We start from the raw sequence: 19464 nt of genomic DNA, 5'->3' as shown, positions 1-19464 counted from the left end.
AAAAAATTCACCAGAAAACAAGAATTCAGTTTTCCAGCTAAAAGACTTCAAGTGTCTCATTAACCTTTATGAATTTCTACACTAACTTGTAGACAGTTTGGGTATGGGCAGGCACTCTATTACATCACATAATAGTACATCAAGATTACATTAGAACTAAGGAAGTAAACGTTGAGGATTAATAACTTATTAAACTTCCTTTTACTAAACCAACCACAATATATGGTAGGTAAACAAATTTGTCAGATTTATATATCGGTAGGTTTCTCATCTAGAAGCATAATGCAATACTGGTATATTTATGATGGTGAGAAGCTGCTATGCAGAGGAAATCAAGAAAACACAGTAGGTTCAAGATTAACAATGTGGTTTACAACCTTCAACAAAGTTAATCAGAAATAATTGAGCTTTCTGTAAATAGGAAACAAACTAGACTTGATAAATTTAGATCATATAGGAGCACTTTTAGAGTTAATATTTGAATCCTAAACTAAGTTTACTCAAAACATAAAAGCTGCATCGTAACATTGATAATTATCTCCTTTAGCTTAAATACAAAGAATTTCGAGAAATCCTAGTTTGAATATCCACGGATGTCATATTACATACTGCTTCTCTTCATTTCTAAATTTAACCCAGTTGAGGTATTTTGCCATTTAAGAGAATATTAAGTCTGAAGTCCAAGGAGAGAGTAAAATGGTATATACACAGCTTTTATTATGTGCTAATAAATTTTTTAAAGTATCAAGCTTAAAAACAGAATACTGTGAGGATACAAATGTTGAATTCTCCAAGAACGTATTTTTTCTATGAATCTTTATTTCTATATAAATAGAAAATCAGGCTTTCTTTCTTATAAAGGTAGGCTTCCTTTATTGTTTTCCTATATTCCCCCCAAAAGTATTACTGCTTAGTATTTTGAGGCAAGAGGCCAGTTTATCAGTTTAAATCAAGAAATTATTATACAAATAATAATTCCACAGAGACTTTTTGGAAAAGCAGCTTAACTTAACCTGACAAAAGCCCAACAAAACAGACATGTTGGGTATCTTGAAGTATCACTCATCTTAAGAGATATAATGTCAAATTCAGACATGGAACAATGAACAAGGATTAAAAATGAACAGAACTTTGAAACTTCCTTGCTCCTCAGTGTATAGTTTTTCTTCTTTAAAAGATGATTTTAACCACTGTTGGGCTGACAAAAAGCAAGCATTATAAACTTTCTTTACAGGCTTAAAATAGTGATTGGTATTGCTCTTCAATTCCAAGGACCTTAGTACAAGATTTGGATTTTATTTAGATCAAGTTTATCATATGGTTTTAGTAGCTCTCAATCAAGAGGCTCAAAAATATAAGCTGGTTTACCAGTGGCTTTTTCCTTTACCAGACAGTACCAACTGCGTGTCATTAACAAAGGGAGAAAGTAACTTAATGTTTAACTCTAAGGTGTTCACACACACTTAGCATTAGCAATTCTAGAATATTCAGCTTTAGAACATATAAGAAGGGACATTAGACAGTGGTCAAGAAGGGAATCACCAAACCAGAACCACCATCAAGCCTCTTCCGTTCACTAACTATTAAAAAGTAAATAAAACCAAGTTACTAGGGCTTCCCTGGTGGTGCAGTGGTTGAGAATCTGCCTGCTAATGCAGGGGACACGGGTTCGAGCCCTGGTCTGGGAAGATCCCACATGCCGCGGAGCAACTAGGCCCATGAGCCACAATTACTGAGCCTGCGCGTCTGGAGCCTGTGCTCCACAACAAGAGAGGCCGCGACAGTGAGAGGCCCGCGCACCGCAATGAAGAGTGGCCCCCGCTCGCCGCAGCTAGAGAAAGCCCTCGCACAGAAACTAAGACCCAACACAGTCAAAAATAAAATAAAAAAAAAAAAACAAAAAAAACCACAACAAACCAAGTTACTAGACGTATCTACTATTCACTACCCAAAGAATGAGAAAGTAATCTAAAGAAAATCTCTTCATGAAAATGGTACACCCTGTAATTTAAGAAAATATTTTTCTGAAATATGAAGTAGAAAACCATTTTGCTATGTTCTAAAATTATATGAAGTAGAAAACCACTTTTTTGCTATGTTCTAAAATTATCTGCAGTCATAGATGCCTATTTTGAGTGACCTGATAATGATTCTTAGGCTATTTAAGAAGTTAACAAAATCATTGGTACATGACTATTTTTATTTGGTACACAATCAGAACTTTTCTACTGGGATTAGGGAGCCAGTAGAATACAAAATATTATTTTTGATAAGCAGAGGACATAAGAATTCAGCTCTTCACTCCCATCTTACAAAAAACTATCTTTTTATCCTCAAAGGTTCGTGACTTTATTTTTTCATTTTAAAAAATTGAAGTATAGTTGATTTACGATGTTTCAGGCGTACAGCAAAGTGATTCAGTTATACATATATATACTTTTCAGATTTTTTCCATTATAGGTTATTACAAAATATTGAATATAGTTCACAAAGGTTTTTGACTTTAGAAATCATTCCACAACACTCTTACCTTCACATGCTATCATTTAAACAAACATCTACCAGTTTTTCAGATTGAAAGGCTGTTTGTTCATCACAGTCTGGACTATGCTTCATTAGCCACTAATTTTTGTCATTGCAAGAAAGATGGACTTCGAGGAAAAAAAAAAAATGTATCTTCTTCCATAATAAGGAAATCAAGCAATGGCTCTTCAGATTCTCAGAGTAAATGAAGAACTATGAAAGCCTTTTTTTTTCTTTTTTAAATTTATATAACCAAACTGAAGTTCCCTAAGAGTACTTTAACTGGATTGAGCCATCTTAATTGTTTTATACTAGAATATTGATGATTTGCAATGATCAATTATTTTGCTTCTCTGAAACAAGTATGGTCCTAGTTTCACAGCATTTATTCAGATCATTTTGGTTTGTAACAACCATACTTCCTACGAGATTAGTGAAGTGTAAAAATGAGGTTGCAAAATCAGCAGACTAAGTGCTCTACAGAAAGGCAGAACAAATCTCTTATTACTCCACATAAATATCGACAATTTAAATAACTGGTTCCTTAGCATTAATTAGAATTCCTGTTATTGGAAATCCACAGCTTCGTCTGTGGCATGACAGAATAGTTAGAGGACAATCTTTTAAAATAAAAATACACTGGCTCATAATTTTATTTTTTAGCAGAGTCTGGTATCAATAGTATGCTTATTTCCAACTAGTCACTACCTTAGTTTTCTTCAATATAAATCCTGCATTCTTTTTTTTCTTTTCCTTAGGGCCATTATTTTTTAGTTAGAAATTTATGTGATTATGATTTATTTTCTTTTACATGTTAATACAAGTCTTTTGTTTTTTCCTCTAAAATAATTTCTCTCCAATTAAAACAGGGTAAATTGTCCCACCTGTGGAATTCTCAGAAGAGTCTGTAGAATTTGAGTCAGTGCCAGTTTTGTCTTTCAAGGTCTGTTTAGGAAGAGTCTCGTCTCTACTTTCTTGTGCTTGGCTTTCTTCCTCTTCCTCCTCACCATCTGGGAACTCCCACTGAGACTCGCCCGACTGTTCGTTTACATAGAAATATCGTCTATGATCCCTAAATTACAAGAAAGAAAACACATGTTTTAAGACCCATTCTCCTACAAAGACACTTCCATTTGGTCCTGTCCCAGGACAGCAGTCTGCTCTCACAGGGACGAACCTCTTCTTAATGGACTGCTATTCACAAAGGCAACAAAGAGCTTTGACAATTGAGGATGGAGAACCAAGGATAATTCAAAGCTATTTGCACTGCCAGCAGCTCTGTGAATACAGCCCTGAGCCCTCTCACTCCAACAGATGACTTAGAAAAACACCTCTCACATCTATTTTTTTTTTTTTTTTTTTGCCAATGCTTAACAGGGTTTCAAGTTTCATTAGCAAAGGGACTCAATCTCCTAGAACACTAATTTCCCTTCCAAAGAAGAGAACGAAGTTTGCGAAAGGTGACTCTTCCCCTCTTGAACCGTGGAATTCACATTTCATACTCTTGATACCAAACACAGTGAAAGCTAAAGAGAGGGAGAGGATCTGGGAGCTGAAAAATAAAAGAGCAAAGATTTCAAATAACGAAAAAAAAATCAAGAAAAGCCAAATATAAAAAGAAATGTTTTCATCTGACCTGCTGGCAGAAGATAGTAATCTTGTTCTTCATTCACATCTTCAGCCACGAAGCTTTCCTTAACTTCACCGAGGTTAATCAGGAGTAGTTGCTTCCAGAGGTCCTGTAAAGCGCACAGAGCTCTCGCATGCGCTTAACCCCCAAGCCCGCCCTACTCCGTGCAACAACACTCTGGAGTAAAAACCAGCTTTGTCCAATCTTGGGAAAAAATCCGTTACATGGAACACTTTAGACATTGCTTTTTGTTTCTCCAGCGTGTGGCTGGCCCAAACTCTGTAAGTGCTTGGGGTGCTTTGCCTGCCCAGCACCGCTAACGCAGCTGCTCTCAGTCTCCAGACAGGCTGTCAGGTCGTCCGGTGGTGGTGATCACAAATCAAGTCTGAGATGTCAAAGGTGAAAGGTGAAAAGGGGAGAAGAGTGCGTACCTGTCCCAGTGGCAGGACCAGCCTTTAGGAGTGGCGTTTATTTCATACTGTTTTAGTTGTTCTGCTGCATCCTGAAGTTTTCGTTTAAGGTAGTTTCCATTAAGAGCCCCTTCCCGCCAGTCTGCAATCCGTGTCTAAAATAAAAAAGCAGTAAGTTAAAGACTTATTATGATGTCAGGAGGCAGAGGTAAAAGGAACTTAAGTCTTCTGGTCCATGATGTATACTCTGGCAGCAGACTAGACCAAACAGGAAAAGAAATCCCATCCTAAAAAATCTTGTTTGCTCTTCAGAGTTCTCAAAAATGAGACTGGACCCCAGTACTGCCAAATCTCCAATAACTGTGAAAATAAGTAGCAGTAGTTTTGTTTTTCCCTTTGGACTATATTAAGATGGTTCCCCAGTAACTAAAGTTATTTTTTGGGTAGATAGTTCATTCAATTAAGTAATGTTATTAATCAAAATTAAAGGTTTAGTTCTCAGGGAAATCAGTCAACTTCCTACAGGAATTCCTTACCTAATCCTAACCTATTTATCGTAAAGTACACAGGTTACAAATAGGATCCAGAACTTCTCTTTTTAAATAGACCTATAGGGAGTTCCCCGGCGATCCAGTGGTTAGGACTCCTCGCTTTCACTGCCGTGGGCCCCGGTTTGATCCCTGGTGGGGGAACTAAGATCCCAAAAGCTGAGTGCCACCCCCGCCCGTGCCCCGCCAAAAAAGTCTATTATGCTTTAACACGTATAAAGTACTTTCTACATTATGTGGTCTCATCATCACTATGAACAGAATTTTAATTTCTTAGAAAAATAGAATATATGCCAATTCAAGGGGGTTAAGTATCATCATCATACACTAACTCTCAGTATTTATTTCCATAATTATGTTTTGTTTTGGCTAATACACAGTTTTATTTCCTGGGTTGGTGGTTCAAATATACATCAAGATTAAAAATTTAAATTCAGGATTGAAACATAAATAAGACAGATTCCTCACACACACAGCATTTCATTCAAACATTGACTGTTTATACTAAAAATGACTAAATTACCTCAGTCTGTAAAAGCAGCACATGAAAGTTGGAGATGGACTGCCTATTAATGCCTAAGAATTCAAATTTACTTGTCAGGGTATTTGCCAGTTCTCCAATCTGAAACTGTAATGCAGGAAAGAAAAAAAAGGAAAAATAAAAACAGAGTCAGCAAAATTTTCTTTATTATGTAAAATCTTTCATTTATCGTTAAAGATACTAGAAAAATGGGTCTGCCTATAAACAGACTTTCTCCCATACCGCAACTAGTTATGTACAAGATAAAACCCTAATTTACAGTAAAATAATTCACATTAACAAAGTGTTAAATAATGAGACAAGGTCAAGAGAAATTAGATGCACTATCTACTCTAATACGATATGGAAGTTGAAAATAGGTCCTAATGACATAACCCCCAATACTGTCCAAGCCATCATTTATCCATTACTAATTGCTTATACTAGCCTCACACTGAAAAAAATTAATTCTCCCAGTCCCATCTACATGGCTGTACACTAGCTGGTGAGTGGACAAACTCTTGCAAGTCAAAAGAATATGCTAAGTGGTTTTTCCAACAGATCACACTTTAAGAGCCACATACTTACTTGATCCAATTCTTCTCATGACATTAGGAACAGAAATGAAATTGGAAACAAATATGCCTTTGTGTAAGGACAAGTAGTTCATGCAGGAATTAAATTTGTGACTTTAGTCTCTTTAGTACTTCCAAACTAGAGAAGCCTGTATTTGATAAGCTATTGCTTTCCAATGGAGACTTACTTATAAGTAATTAAGCATTTAGAATTTATTTTTAGATAATTTCTCTACATCAAGTCAGTCTCATAGCTCCTTATTTCAGCCTTAAATATAAACATTTCACCAAACCAAATAAATGATTTATATTTGGAGATAGTAAAGATTACTTTTTACTACTTGCTAAAAGACAGAGAAAGTAGTTGGCCTATTTAAAATGGTTCGCCAATTTTAAAATACTTATTTGTCAAGTTGCATTAAGTAATATACATACTTTCAAGTCCTGTTCTTCTTCTACTTTAGGTGCTGTTTGTACTTTAATCTTTTCTGGAGATTCTTCTACTTCCATCTCTTTGTCCGAATTTTCATCTACTTTTTCTGAATTTTCAGCACCAATTGCTAAAAAAGAAAATATGGGAAATTAAATCAAAAGGACTATAAACAACGAGGTCCTACTCTATAGCACAGGGAACTATATTCAATATCCTCTGATAAACCATAATGAAAAAGAATATAAAAAAAAGAATGTCTATATGTGTATAACTGAGTCACCTAGCTGTACAGCACAGATTGGCACATTGTAAATCAACTATGCTTCAATAAAAAATAAATAAATTAAAAAAAAGGACCAATATTAATAGAGCCCCAAATACATTTTCTTACCCTGTAGCAGAAATATCTGAAAGTTATTAGTGCTCTCCTTTGCCTGTTTTCTCCTTACATGTTAAGGAAGCCCTAATGACTTATCAACCTACTGTCTCTAAAAAGCCAAAAAATTTAATCATTTATAATCACCTTTTTCTTTTTCTTAAAATAAATTTATTTTATTTATTTATTTTTGACTGCATTGGGTCTTCGTTGCTGCGCACGGGCTTTCTCTAGTTGTGGCGAGCGGGGGCCACTCTTTGTTGCGGTGCGCAGGCTTCTCATTGTGGTGGCCTCTCTTGTTGTGGAGCACGAGCTCTAGGCATGTGGGCTTCAGTAGTTGCAGCACGCAGGCTCAGTAGTTGTGGCGCACGGGCTTAGTTGTTCCGCGGCATGTGGGATCTTCCCGGAGCAGGGCTCGAACCTGTGTCCCCTGCATTGGCAGGAGGATTCTTAAACAATGCGCCACCAGGGAAGCCCCTATAATCACCTTTCTTAAAATGTGTCTATATACATGATTTACTTTGTTTTACCACATTACCAAGAAGTTTCTGCTTTCCCTTCCTCCTTCATCTATTAATCTTTTCTAATCTTCTCTTCCAGAAAACCATGGCTTCAATTATTTACAAAAGCTAGAACCTGGAATATCTAAGGGTTCTTTATCAAACGGGTCTTGATAAAAAGGCTTTCAGGGTTTCCCTGGTGGTGCAGTGGTTAAGAATCCGCCTGCCAACGCAGGGGACACGGGTTCGAGCCCTGGTCCGGGAAGATCCCACATGCCGTGGAACAACTAAGCCTGCGCGCCACAACTACTGAGCCTGCGCTCTAGAGTCTGCGAGCCACAACTACTGAGCCCACGTGCCACAACTACTGAAGCCCATGTGCCTAGAGCCCGTGCTCCGCAACAAGAGAAGCCACTGCAACGAGAAGCCTGTGCACTGCAACAAAGAGTAGCCCCCACTTGCTGCAACTAGAGAAAGCCCGCATGCAGCAACAAAGACCCAACACAGCCAAAAAATAAAAACAAATAAATTTATTAAAAAAAAAAAAGGCTTTCAAGACCAGAGCAGCATATTAAACTACCAAATAACTCCCTTCCTGAACTGGTTAACACCTGTAGACAGCCTTTATTGGACCCACCTACTCTTCTGGTTGGTGCTGTCTGCTGGTAGTGGGAATCTCCAAAAAAGAATAGGTACGTTTACCACATACTTAAATGGACTAAAAGATATGAACTCTTTGTTATGTTTGCTTAACACCTGCTTACCAAACTAATCCACATATACAATGTAAATCAATCTCTCTGGAGGATCACAGACTAAAGACAAACAAAACAAAAAAACAAATTTGAGTACCTTTTCTTAACGCTGGTTAATATTTGATCTAGAGAAGAAATGTGACTTTAACATCACTCTTAACAGCTTTCATTAGCCTAAAATTTTGTATTAAGTACTTAACCTTATCATACAATGGCCTTGTTCTTTTTATTTGATCATTAATATTTCTTCTGCATTTTCATATTGTCTAAAACCAAATCTTTCTACTCTCTCACTTACTAGTTTATAGTTCACTTGTATATTAGACATCTTACATTTGATGGCAGTTTTAAGAATTTAACAGTTTTAAGCACTGCTAGAGCTCTAAGACTTGATTATTTTGGAGGGCAGTTAGGCAGGATCTATCAAATTAAAATGCACATACCCCTTGATCTAGCAATATACCACTGGGAATCTACACTATAATGGTACTAAAATCTGCATAAAGATAGATGTACCAAGATGTTTACTACAGCATTATTATAATTGCATAGTATCATTAACTAATGCATATAATATATTTAAAAAACAACATAAGCACTCAAGTAACTACAACCCAGCTTAACAGAAGACTATTAATAACACCTCGAAGCTCCCTGTGCCTCTGCCCCAACATGTTCACACCAGACACACCCTGATGGTGTTAGTAAATGCCTCTACTTTCATCATGGATAGATCTTTAAGCACAATATTTCTGTTTATTTTTCAACTTATATACATGGAGCACTAACATATGCACTCTTCTGTGGCTTTTTAAATTCAACATTATTGTTCCTGACATTAATCCATGTTAATGCATATAACAATGGGTCATTCATTTTTTACTGCTGTTTAGTATTCAACTGGAAGAATACATCACAATTTATCCACTACTCTTTTGATGGACATTTGAATGGCTAATATTGATACTTTTTTGGGATAATATGAATGTAGTATTACTTTTAAGAGTGAAACAAGGACACAAATGTCCATCAATGGGGAAAGAGTTAAATGAAGACATCTATACTACTCAGGTAGTTAAAAACAATTTTCAAGACCTTGTTAAACGAAAAAGTATGTCATCTAACAATCCATATGGTTAATCTCACCTATGATAAAATTACATACGCACATTACACACACACACACACAAAACCACCAATGTATATAAAAAAAGAGGAAAAGGTCTAGAAGAATATATGTAGATAAAAAAGTAAAGAAAATGGACCTCAGGGTAGGGCATGAAAACAGTGAAAAGATGAAGGGGGAGGGGCATTTTTAGAATTCTACTTCATATTCTTCTATATGGTTGATTGCAAAGAAAAATTCAAGGATGTTTGCATTTATTTATTACCTGTGTTTTTGTTTACTTGTTATTTTTACACCATAACCTACAAGGTACCTTCTGCTTGGTACACTCAACTAAGGTTTGGTGATTAAAATTAGTTCTGGTAACAGACTGGAAAAATGCAGCAGGTTCTCTTCTATATTACCCTGAAGATAACTTGGGTCCTCATGACAGTACCAGACTATCTACACACCCAACCAAAGGCTGGACGACTTGTACACAGAGAGAGAAGGTGAGGCTGGGTTTGCCAGAGGTGGGCCTTGCCTGCCGTGTTTACCAACTGGAAATAGAGAGGTAAAGAGAATCCACGGTCTTTATGCAGATTATCACGACAATTACTGTAGTGAGTGATAAAAAGAAAAGGGAGGGAGGGACCCAATCTCATTTTTTTGTTTTTGAGGGAGAAGTTATCCCAAATCAGTAGTGAATACACAGCCCAATGGATTCTAGCCTCTCAAATTCTTACTGCTCCACTAGAGGTGGAGCAGGAAAAGGCAGAAGTTTCCTTCCCCCCATTTCCCTAAAAGGGTAAAAGTGCTATATCCTTCTATTTGCTGAAGAGAAAACAGAAAAAGGGTAAGAGGGATTTCTCCTCTACATCTTTCAACTCTCAAGTTTAATTATAGTACAAATTACCACTTTCTCCATTTTCTGGAGTCTCTCGTCCAGTTTTGCTAGAACTCCGGCTGGTAGATTCTGGACTGGTAGCTCGAACAAACATCTTCCATTTTCCTCTTTTAGACATAAGTCTACGCATTCCATCTTGAGATGCTGGCTGGCTGATATCAGAACACGGACTAGACCCTGACACACTACCATCTCCTTCCTCCAAGGCTCGCAGCTCTGCCTACAATGAACAGGAATTAACTGTTTACCAACGTTTATTTGTGTGAGTAGCAAGAATGACAGCCATGTGTTTTTGGAATTTAAATCCTTTGAGGATAAGAAGTATTTTTTAATACATTTTTCCATCAGGACTGAGCACTATACTCCAAATTCTATTTTTACTCAATAAATGTTTATTCATGATTACAGTTAACAAATATTGATTTACAGGGTATAGGTTCTAAAGATCCACAAACAAATTTTCTAATACATGTACACAAAGGATAAAGCTTAACTTTCGCTGGTCCCTCTCCATAGCTTCAAATTTTTCAAAAGGGGGAAGCTTCAAAGTGATTTACTGCTATTAACGCCTGTTAAGACTTTGCTTCATACTCAAGGCAGCAGTAGGTAAAACTGTTCCAAGAAAAATCAGGGCAGAAAATAAGTAAAAATCAACTTCTCAATCAGGAAAGTTTCCTGTGGACCATTTACCTTAGAAGGAAAGCACATGAAATAATGGGTTCCTCTTAAATTCTCCTGTTACCTTCTCACAAGGCCCACTTTTCTTTTCTTTTTTTTTGGCCGCACAAAAGTTGTGGAATTTTAGTTCCCCGACCAGGGATGGAACCCAGGCCCAGGCAGTGAAAGCACCAAGTTCTAACCACTGGACCGCTAGGGAATTCCCATAAGGTCCACTTAACTATACAAACAATGCCACAGCTGATCACTGGAAGTCAACTTGTACTTTAATTGTTGGGTTAAAAACCAAATTATCAAGAATTCGCAATGCTTGTTTAAGAAGCCAAACCAGAGATACATTACTTACTGTAACTATCCTTAAATCATAACAACGTTAGTCTTTATTGGTGCATCATCAGGGACCCAAAGAACTACAACTCCATAATTCAAGTTTTTATTACATAAGCATATCTAGATGAAAGGATAAGAAAAACAAAATCCCAACGACGGCTGTAAATTGAGCACAGCAATCCCAGAGTATGACAGTTCCGAAGGAAGAAAATACATCTAACAAAAACTTCAAAAACTTACTTTTTTCCTTTCCAAAACCAGCTCCAGCTCCAGGGTATCTTGTTCTTCTTCCTCTTCACTTTCTCCAGACTGAACAACACTGCAAAGATCCTCCTGAGTAGGGTCTTCCACACCGTCCAACAGACTTTCTTGTGGCTTTACTATTGTTGCTTCTTCTGTTGTACTTGTTTCTTTCTCTTCTGAAACTGGCTCTACTTCTTTACAAATTACTTTTCTTCTCCATCTCTCTTCTTCCTCTTTTATTCCCTCAGGCAATAAAGGAGCAAGCAGTGATGCTGCCACCCCTTTCTTCTCCTCCTCATTATTTGAGAGAGCTTGAATTCCTTCATTTACTTCCTGTAAAAAATAAAATTATTTCGCTTAACTTGCAAAGAAATCTCACCTGAGTATACAGCACATTTAATTGTTCGTGTTAAAAACGACCATAGGGCTTCCCTGGTGGCGCGGTGGTTAAGAATCCACCTGCCAATGCAGGGGACACGGGTTCAACCCCTGGTCTGGGAAGATCCCACATGCCGCGGAGCAACTAAGCCCGTGTGCCACAACTACTGAGCCTGCGCTCTAGAGCCCGCGAGCCACAGCTACTGAGCTCTCGTGCCTAGGGCCCGCGCTCCGCAACAAGAGAAGCCACCGCAATGAGAAGCCCACGCACCGCAACGAAGAGTAGCCCCCGCTCTCTGCGGCTAGAGAAAGCCCACGCGCAGCAATGAAGACCCAACACAGCCAAAAATAAAAATAAATAAATTTATTTAAAAAAAAAAAAAAACGACCATAATTTTCAGTCACTGGATATTCTTAAAAACCACAGACTCCCATCAGATTAGTGTACATGTTTGTACCATTTTCTTTACATGTGTATAATGGAAACATTGCTACTTTAGGAAGGCAGTATTACAGTTCTGGGTGGGACTCAAACGTATCTTTTCTTCTATTCTCTGTACATCAATCAAAAGGCAGACTAGTAAGAAACAGAGGCAGATTTAAATAAGATCAGAATCTTGCCAGTTCAACACATAACTGGATAAATCTTCACCTTCCTCTTCTGTATGATGAGATAACTTCACAAATATGCTGTGAAGGTGACTTAGAGGAAAGTGAAATATTTCTAAAATGAAATGTGTAATTACATTTAAAGTGTCTAACTCCTCCACTGGGATATTTATTCTACCTCCCTCTTACAGTTGTAAAGGTGAACTTATTCTGTAAAGGCATTTTTTGATACAACTCCCTTACCATTCAAAAATTCAAGATAAATTAAAATTCAACACATTCTCTCTGTAGAGTACAACTTATTTTCTTACTGATGAGATTATAAAAATGGTCAAGTTTTATTAGTATTAGTTTTTAAGGTAGCCAATCTTTTTATTAAAAAAACAAAAACTAAGGTGGAATCCCAAAATACAACTATTCTGAAGCAGAGAAGGGGACCCGAAGCGCTGCCTACTAGGCTGCTCCCATGTCCTTCACAATGACTCAAGGAGCCTCTATTGCACCCGAAAGCTCCAAAAGAACCACTGAACTGGGTAACTGCTATAAATGCCATATAATAAACAGAAACAGATTATGTAAAACTTTAAGAAACAAAATTTATCCTGTTTCACATCTATGCTGTAAAATATTAACAGAAGGCTCATACACCTGTGACAGAGTAACATTCAAGTTCTTTAGATGTGAAAATAAGCAGATGAGGTAAGTTGTAACACTGACCTTTTTAACTTCTCGCTTGGCTATGACTGGTGCACTTTTACTACTGGAAACTGAAATATTTTTCTCCTTAGTATACATGTCTGTATTTACGACAAAACTAGCTTCAGCACCTGTTACGGAACTAAAAAAAATATACTTAGCAAGAGAAACAGAAGGCAAAAATTATCAGCAAAAGATAAGACTCTGATTTCCTTCCAGTAACTTCTTTTTCAAGTCTATTCTTACCTGGGCTGGTAATGTTGTAATCCCTGCACCTGGGTGGCAAGATACTGGGGTAATTCCCAAGTCACTTCATTTGTTTGTGTGTTCCAATAATAATAGCATCCTGTGTTCTCATCCCAGACCTCCTGCCAATCTCCCATCTCAATTCCAACTAGAAGAAAATGAAACAAATTTTAAGAAGCACATATTCCCGCACAACTCTGACCTTCTATCTCAAGTCAACGCTAAAGCTGTAACAACCTAACACAGCACTGTTAACAACTGGGCAGGACACTTCTTTGTTGTGGAGGCAGTCCTATGTAGTGTTCAACAGCATCCTGGCCTCTCCCCACCTGATGCAGTAAACCCTCTTCTCACCACCCACTACCACCCTCTGCTGTGGCAGCCAAAAATCTCTCCAGGCACTGTCAAATGTTCCCTGGGGGGCCACTCCCCCCTCCTCAGTCGTCTTTGCAAACATGGTTTAAAAAAGCAGTTTGCTAGTTGAAAACTGTATTTTGAACCCCAAAATACTTTTTAAAATAATGGCTTTTATTATTTACCGAGCATAAACTGCTACTGATTAAAAGGCAAACAATTATCTTCCAATAGGTAAAAATATACCCTAGCAGTTCTCATTTTCTAAAGTATTTAACAAGCCAGAATTCTAAAGTCTGGGGCTAAAGCATACAGGCTTTCACCTTTAGGAACCTCAATGCCTAGAACACCTTTAAGAACTGCACTTTAGATTTCTTTAAAACTCAAAGGATCAAGTTTACCTCCTGCCAGTGAACACTGAGTATCATACTGCCACCCTGCAGTCTGGGTTGAGTCTGTCCCGTTCGGGGCAGTGGAAGAGAGGGCAGATGTCGACTCCTTTGGCTCTGGCCGAGGTGGAGTTGGAGGTGGGGCAGAAGCCCCTACAGGAGCTCCAGGCTGAGGCGCTGTTATAGCATCAATCTCCTGTAGAATGAAAACCGCGACAAACGCATTCATCACAGGAAGCCAGAGAAATGGCCATCGCTTAAAAAAAAAATCCCCCCCACACAAGCTTAAGTCTCAGCTTCTCAAGTCAAAACCCTCCTCTTCCCCATTTTTCTCCTTACAACTGTCACAAAAAGAGAGATGGGGAGAGACTAAAAAAGAAAGGAGAGACAGACACAGATTGACAAATAGGTTAACCACTTGAAATTCAGATCCCAAAGTGGTTTCAATAACTAAAAACCCAAACAAAAGCACCACTAACCGCTAGGAAGTTGGCCAATGTACTATCAATATCAGTTGACTGGCTTCCATTTGCTTCCTTAGACTGTGCTGGTTTTTCTGAAACATCACTCTCTTCATCATCACTGTCAGCATATGCACCAAGTAAGCACAGACCTCCTGGAAACAAAAGGGAAGCAACATTTATAACAATGTCAAAAAGTCCTACGAAGTATCCAAGAGAAAATATGATTCTTTAGCCATTTAGTTTACTTATAGAACCTCAAAAAAGTCTTCAATGAACTACCAAAAAGAGGTACAAATTGACTATGCACTTAGAGCTAATAAAATCAATCTGCATACCAACTTGACATCCTTTTCAAAATATATGCTCAATTATTCAACCTCATACTCCCTCTGTCAAAATAACACATAGTATATCCTGATTTTTGAATTTGTTGTTTTACGTGTCCATCTCAAACAAGTAAACCAATTAGGGTTTAGTAAATGAAACAAGGAGATTTTCAAAGTGAAAAACAAAGCTCTTTTTCAATAATTTTTTCCCTCAAACAAGAAGTGACAAATTAAAACAGAACCTAACATGCTAGAACCAAAACAAAAAAACAACAAAAACCCAGCTAAAACCAAAATTCCCACTCAAATGGTATTAGGTATGGCCTCTGTAATGCTGCAATGCAACTTCCTTCTTAAAAAAAATTGAAATTATACACATTTTTACTAGTTGATCAATGTTTATGCCATTTCCTTTTGTATCACCTGTGGCTACTCTAATGTTACAATTAAGTGAGCATATATACCCTCTTTATATATCATTTTATTGTAATAGCTCTATGAAATATTTAAGTCTAGCTAAACTTTGCAGCTATTAATAAGACTAAATTTTTCAGTGCCTTGGTAACTGAACAGATTTATCAGGAGGTAAAACCTAGTTTTCTCTGTCATAATTCTGTAAATGAATTCATGGATTCACCTAAACATAAACATAAATTGCTTCATTTATCATACAAAAGTTCACATTCATTGTTTTAGTCACATAAATCCCACCTTCATTATTTTTTTAGTATATAGCTAAATTGTTACACTATCAATATCCAAAATATTATTTTAAACTGATTAGGAAGATTCTTAAATGGATATTTCACAGTATCTCCATTTTCCAGTTACCAAATATATCTCATTTTGGGGGTGGGGTCATACCAGTCAATTTTCCACATTTTCTGAACAAGAGATAAAGGCAGAAATACATAAGACATTTCTGTACAGAAAAAATCTGCATTTTAGTATTCAGCACTGATGGGTTTTTCGGGGAAGGCGGAGGATGGTAAATTTATATTTTTATATAAACATCCTTCTTAGTTCAGCGACAATAATAATCACTGGCCTTAGTTCTTTAACTCTATATCTTTTGGTAAAAGGTTCCAACCAGGTGAGCCGTGTGGAATTTTGACTACAAAATTCCCAAGCAGGGGTAATTCCCCAGGCTCAGAGTGGGTCTCTCGGGCAACAGGTTTAGCCAAGGGCTTCCCTGGTGGCGCAGTGGTTAAGAAACAGCCTGCCAATGCAGGGGACACAGGTTCAAACCCTGGTCCGGGAAGATCTCACATGCCGCGGAGCAACTAAGCCCATGCGCCACAACTACCGAGCCTGTGTGCCTAGAGCCCATGCTGCACAACAAGAGAAGCCACCACAGTGAGAAGCTCACGCACCACAACGAAGAGTAAACCCCGCTCGCCGCAACTAGAGAAAGACCGTGCGCAGCAACGAAGACCCAATGCAGCCAAAAATAAATAAATAAAATAAATAAATTTATTAAAAAAAAAAAAGTTTAGCCAAGGCTCCACCTAGTCTTTTTCTCTTCAACTCAGAGCTTTTCATATTACACACTTAAAACCTCTTCCAAACTCCTGATAACATAATGACAATTAAATAGCAAAGTAAATGAAAACGATTAAACGCAGCATTTGGGGGAAAGACACATACTTAACATTGTTAGAGACACCATAAAGTGATACAATATTTAAAAACAATCTGGTAACATATACCAAGAACTACAAAACTCTCCAAGTTTCTTATAGCTAGATAATCTCACCTCTGAAAATATAACCCTAAGAAATAATTACAAAAATTTTTTTGCACAAAGCTTTTAGGAGCCTCATTTAAATAACCAAAAACTGTAAACAACTCAAATGCTCTCAAACAGGGGACTGGAAAAGCAAATTACAGCATAGTGCCAGATGCACTATCACTTTATGATTAATCAGACCATTATGGGATTACATAAAATAATGTTAAGGGGACAAAAGGTAACTTTAAAGGAATAAAAGATAAAATCAAGTTGCGAAATGAGTAAGTTCTAATTACATCTCTGAAAATTTAGTCTATACATTAATAAAGACAGGCATGCATTTAGAATAACACTAAAAAAAAAAATCTCACAATACTATACAAAATTGCATAATCTTAGAAAGCCAAAAGCCTCACAGGACCAGGCTTCTAGACTACTACTGAGAAGCTGTTGCTACTTGAAGCCAGAGGAAACAAGGCCATTCTTCAGAGCCACAGTCCTTAGCAGTCTTTTTTGAGGAGTACTGACTCCTCAAACCTCAATATGCTTACCTCTTAATGGATAGTGTCACACAATTTGCAAATTAACTAATGATATCGGGCAGTAAGTTATTTATTTCTTAGATATATACTTTACTTTCCTGATAAGCTTCAAACAGTAACTGTGCCTTATGCCCCTTAGAAATTCTATTATTTCCTCATAACACTGAACAGTGATTTTAAACTTTTGGTCATAGAAAGCTATTAACAATCAAAATGATAAAAGCTGTGGACCTTCTCTCAGGAAGACACACATGAGTGTGCAATTTCAGTGGATTCACAGACGTCTGACACTCATCTATGGAACCACATTAAACACCCTTTTCTAGAAGATGCTTAAATACTGTTGACTATCATCGTAGTCTGTTGGCCTAATTTAACAGAACTTATTCTAAATTTTCCCTTAGATAATTTCACATGCATTTACCATATTTGTTAGCATAAAAATACTAAATAAGCTTCTCTACTATATTATAAAAGCATACTTTTAATAACTTAAAATTTATATTTCATTTAAATTTCATTTTTGTGCAAAGAAATTCAGCATGTTTATAGTGATAAAAGTAAATTCTTTAACTAAAATCATCTTTAAAAAAAATGTATCAATTCTTGGGCTTCCCTGGTGGCGCAGTGGTTAAGAATCTGCCTGCCAACGCAGGGGACACGGGTTCGAGCCCTGGTCTGGGAAGATCCCACATGCCGCGGAGCACCTAGGCCCGTGAGCCACAACTGCTGAGCCTGCGCTCTGCAACGGGAGAGGCCGCGATAGTGAGAGGCCCGCGCACCGCGATGAAGAGTGGCCCCCGCTCGTCGCAACTAGAGAAAGCCCTCGCATAGAAACGAAGACCCAACACAGCCAAAAATAAATAAATAAATAAATAAATTTAAAAAAAAAATCAATTCTTGAGTATCTACTGTTTCACAAAGTCATGCAAATAATAATGGAAAATTGCTTCCCTTTTGTTTTTGTTAAACTTTTTCCTATGCGTTATACCAACTAGTAGGTAAGAAATGAATAAAGTTGATATATTCTTATGTTGCAGGATGAAGCTGAACAGAATGAAAACATGTCTGTTCACAAGGCACATAAAGGTCTGAAGTGCTGACTGACATTGCAACCAAGGAAATTTCTCGTAGAACATTTAAATTTTATCCATCGCACATGACTCTTAGAAGACCCAAATGAAATAATATATGTAGTTTACAAATACAAAATGGTATTTCCTAGTTCTGAAATTGCTCTCACAACGTGGTTTTACCTTTTCTAACCCACACTTTTTTTTTAAGTGGCAAATAGGGGGCAGGGGGCAACAAGCATCTATTATTTCAGGTGTCACATAATACAAAAAGTCCTGCAAATTCAGAAGAATAAAATTACTATCAATTATAGAATATTTATTATCAAAACATATTTTAATCTTTCAAGATACATAAATAGTACAGAAAACTAACATTCTTGGCACTTGCTGTGTTAAAAACTTACATATATTTTTCAACTTAATCATCAAAATAACTTAGGGCTGTAAGATCTATTTTACAGATAAATGATGTCCTGAGGTCTTAGTATGAATGCTAGAGTGGTGATTTGAACCCAGGTTTGTCTACAAAACCATCACTGCAAATATTCCTTCATGCTTAAAAAATATTCAATAAGAGCAATTTTCAGCTGCACAAACATTTGCTAGGTACCAATCAAAGCTGTGTGTTAGAAAAGTAACATAATGAAAAGACACTGTTGGTGTCCCTAAAGAATGCCAAGATAGTGGAGAGCTAGAAAACTAGTTACAAAATAGCATCAGTAGAAAAAGAAGTAGAAAGGATTTTGGGTACAGAGAAAAGGGAGCAGCAAATTTTACATTGGTTAAGGGACTTCCCTGGTAGCGCAGTGGTTAAGAATCTGCCTGCCAATGAAGGGGACGTGGGTTCGAGTCCTGATCTGGGAAGATCCCACATGCTGCGGAGCAACTAAGCCCGTGCGCCACAACTACTGAGCCTGTGCCCTAGAGCCCAGGCGCTACAACTACTGAGCCCACGTGCTACAACTACCAAAGCCCATGTGCCTAGAGCCCGTGCTCCACAACAAGAGAAGGCACCGCAGTGAGAAGCCTGTGCACCACAACGAAGAGGAGCCCCCGCTCGCCGCAACTAGAGAGAGCCCGTGTGCAGCAACGAAGACCCAACACAGCCATAAATAAATA

The 19464-nt window shown here is 37.4% G+C and overlaps 1 protein-coding gene across 5 annotated transcripts in view; it reads right to left on the bottom strand.

Annotated features, from left to right (window-relative positions):
- The window catches only part of FNBP4 (formin binding protein 4), a 39212-nt gene that overhangs the window by 18146 nt on the left and 1602 nt on the right, over positions 1 to 19464 (bottom strand). For 3 of the 5 annotated variants that reach the window (XM_082341103.1, XM_082341104.1, XM_082341105.1), the window contains exons 3-12: positions 14685 to 14821; positions 14218 to 14401; positions 13463 to 13610; positions 13238 to 13358; positions 11531 to 11866; positions 10292 to 10502; positions 6642 to 6766; positions 5635 to 5739; positions 4585 to 4718; positions 3408 to 3595 (exon numbers count right to left, since the gene is read on the bottom strand). In XM_082341103.1, the coding sequence (XP_082197229.1) occupies positions 3408 to 3595; positions 4585 to 4718; positions 5635 to 5739; positions 6642 to 6766; positions 10292 to 10502; positions 11531 to 11866; positions 13238 to 13358; positions 13463 to 13610; positions 14218 to 14401; positions 14685 to 14821 (1689 nt within the window). Of the gene's footprint in view, positions 1 to 3407; positions 3596 to 4159; positions 4719 to 5634; positions 5740 to 6641; positions 6767 to 10291; positions 10503 to 11530; positions 11867 to 13237; positions 13359 to 13462; positions 13611 to 14217; positions 14402 to 14684; positions 14822 to 19464 lie in introns of those variants that run through there. The other 2 variants (XR_014231350.1, XR_014231351.1) reach the window with 2 other exon arrangements.

Source organism: Balaenoptera borealis, assembly GCF_965194805.1.
Source record: "Balaenoptera borealis genome assembly, chromosome: 11".
Taxonomy (NCBI): Eukaryota; Metazoa; Chordata; class Mammalia; order Artiodactyla; family Balaenopteridae; genus Balaenoptera; species Balaenoptera borealis.
The sequence above is the reverse complement of the archived record's forward strand: the minus strand, read 5'-3'. Positions and strand labels throughout refer to the sequence as shown.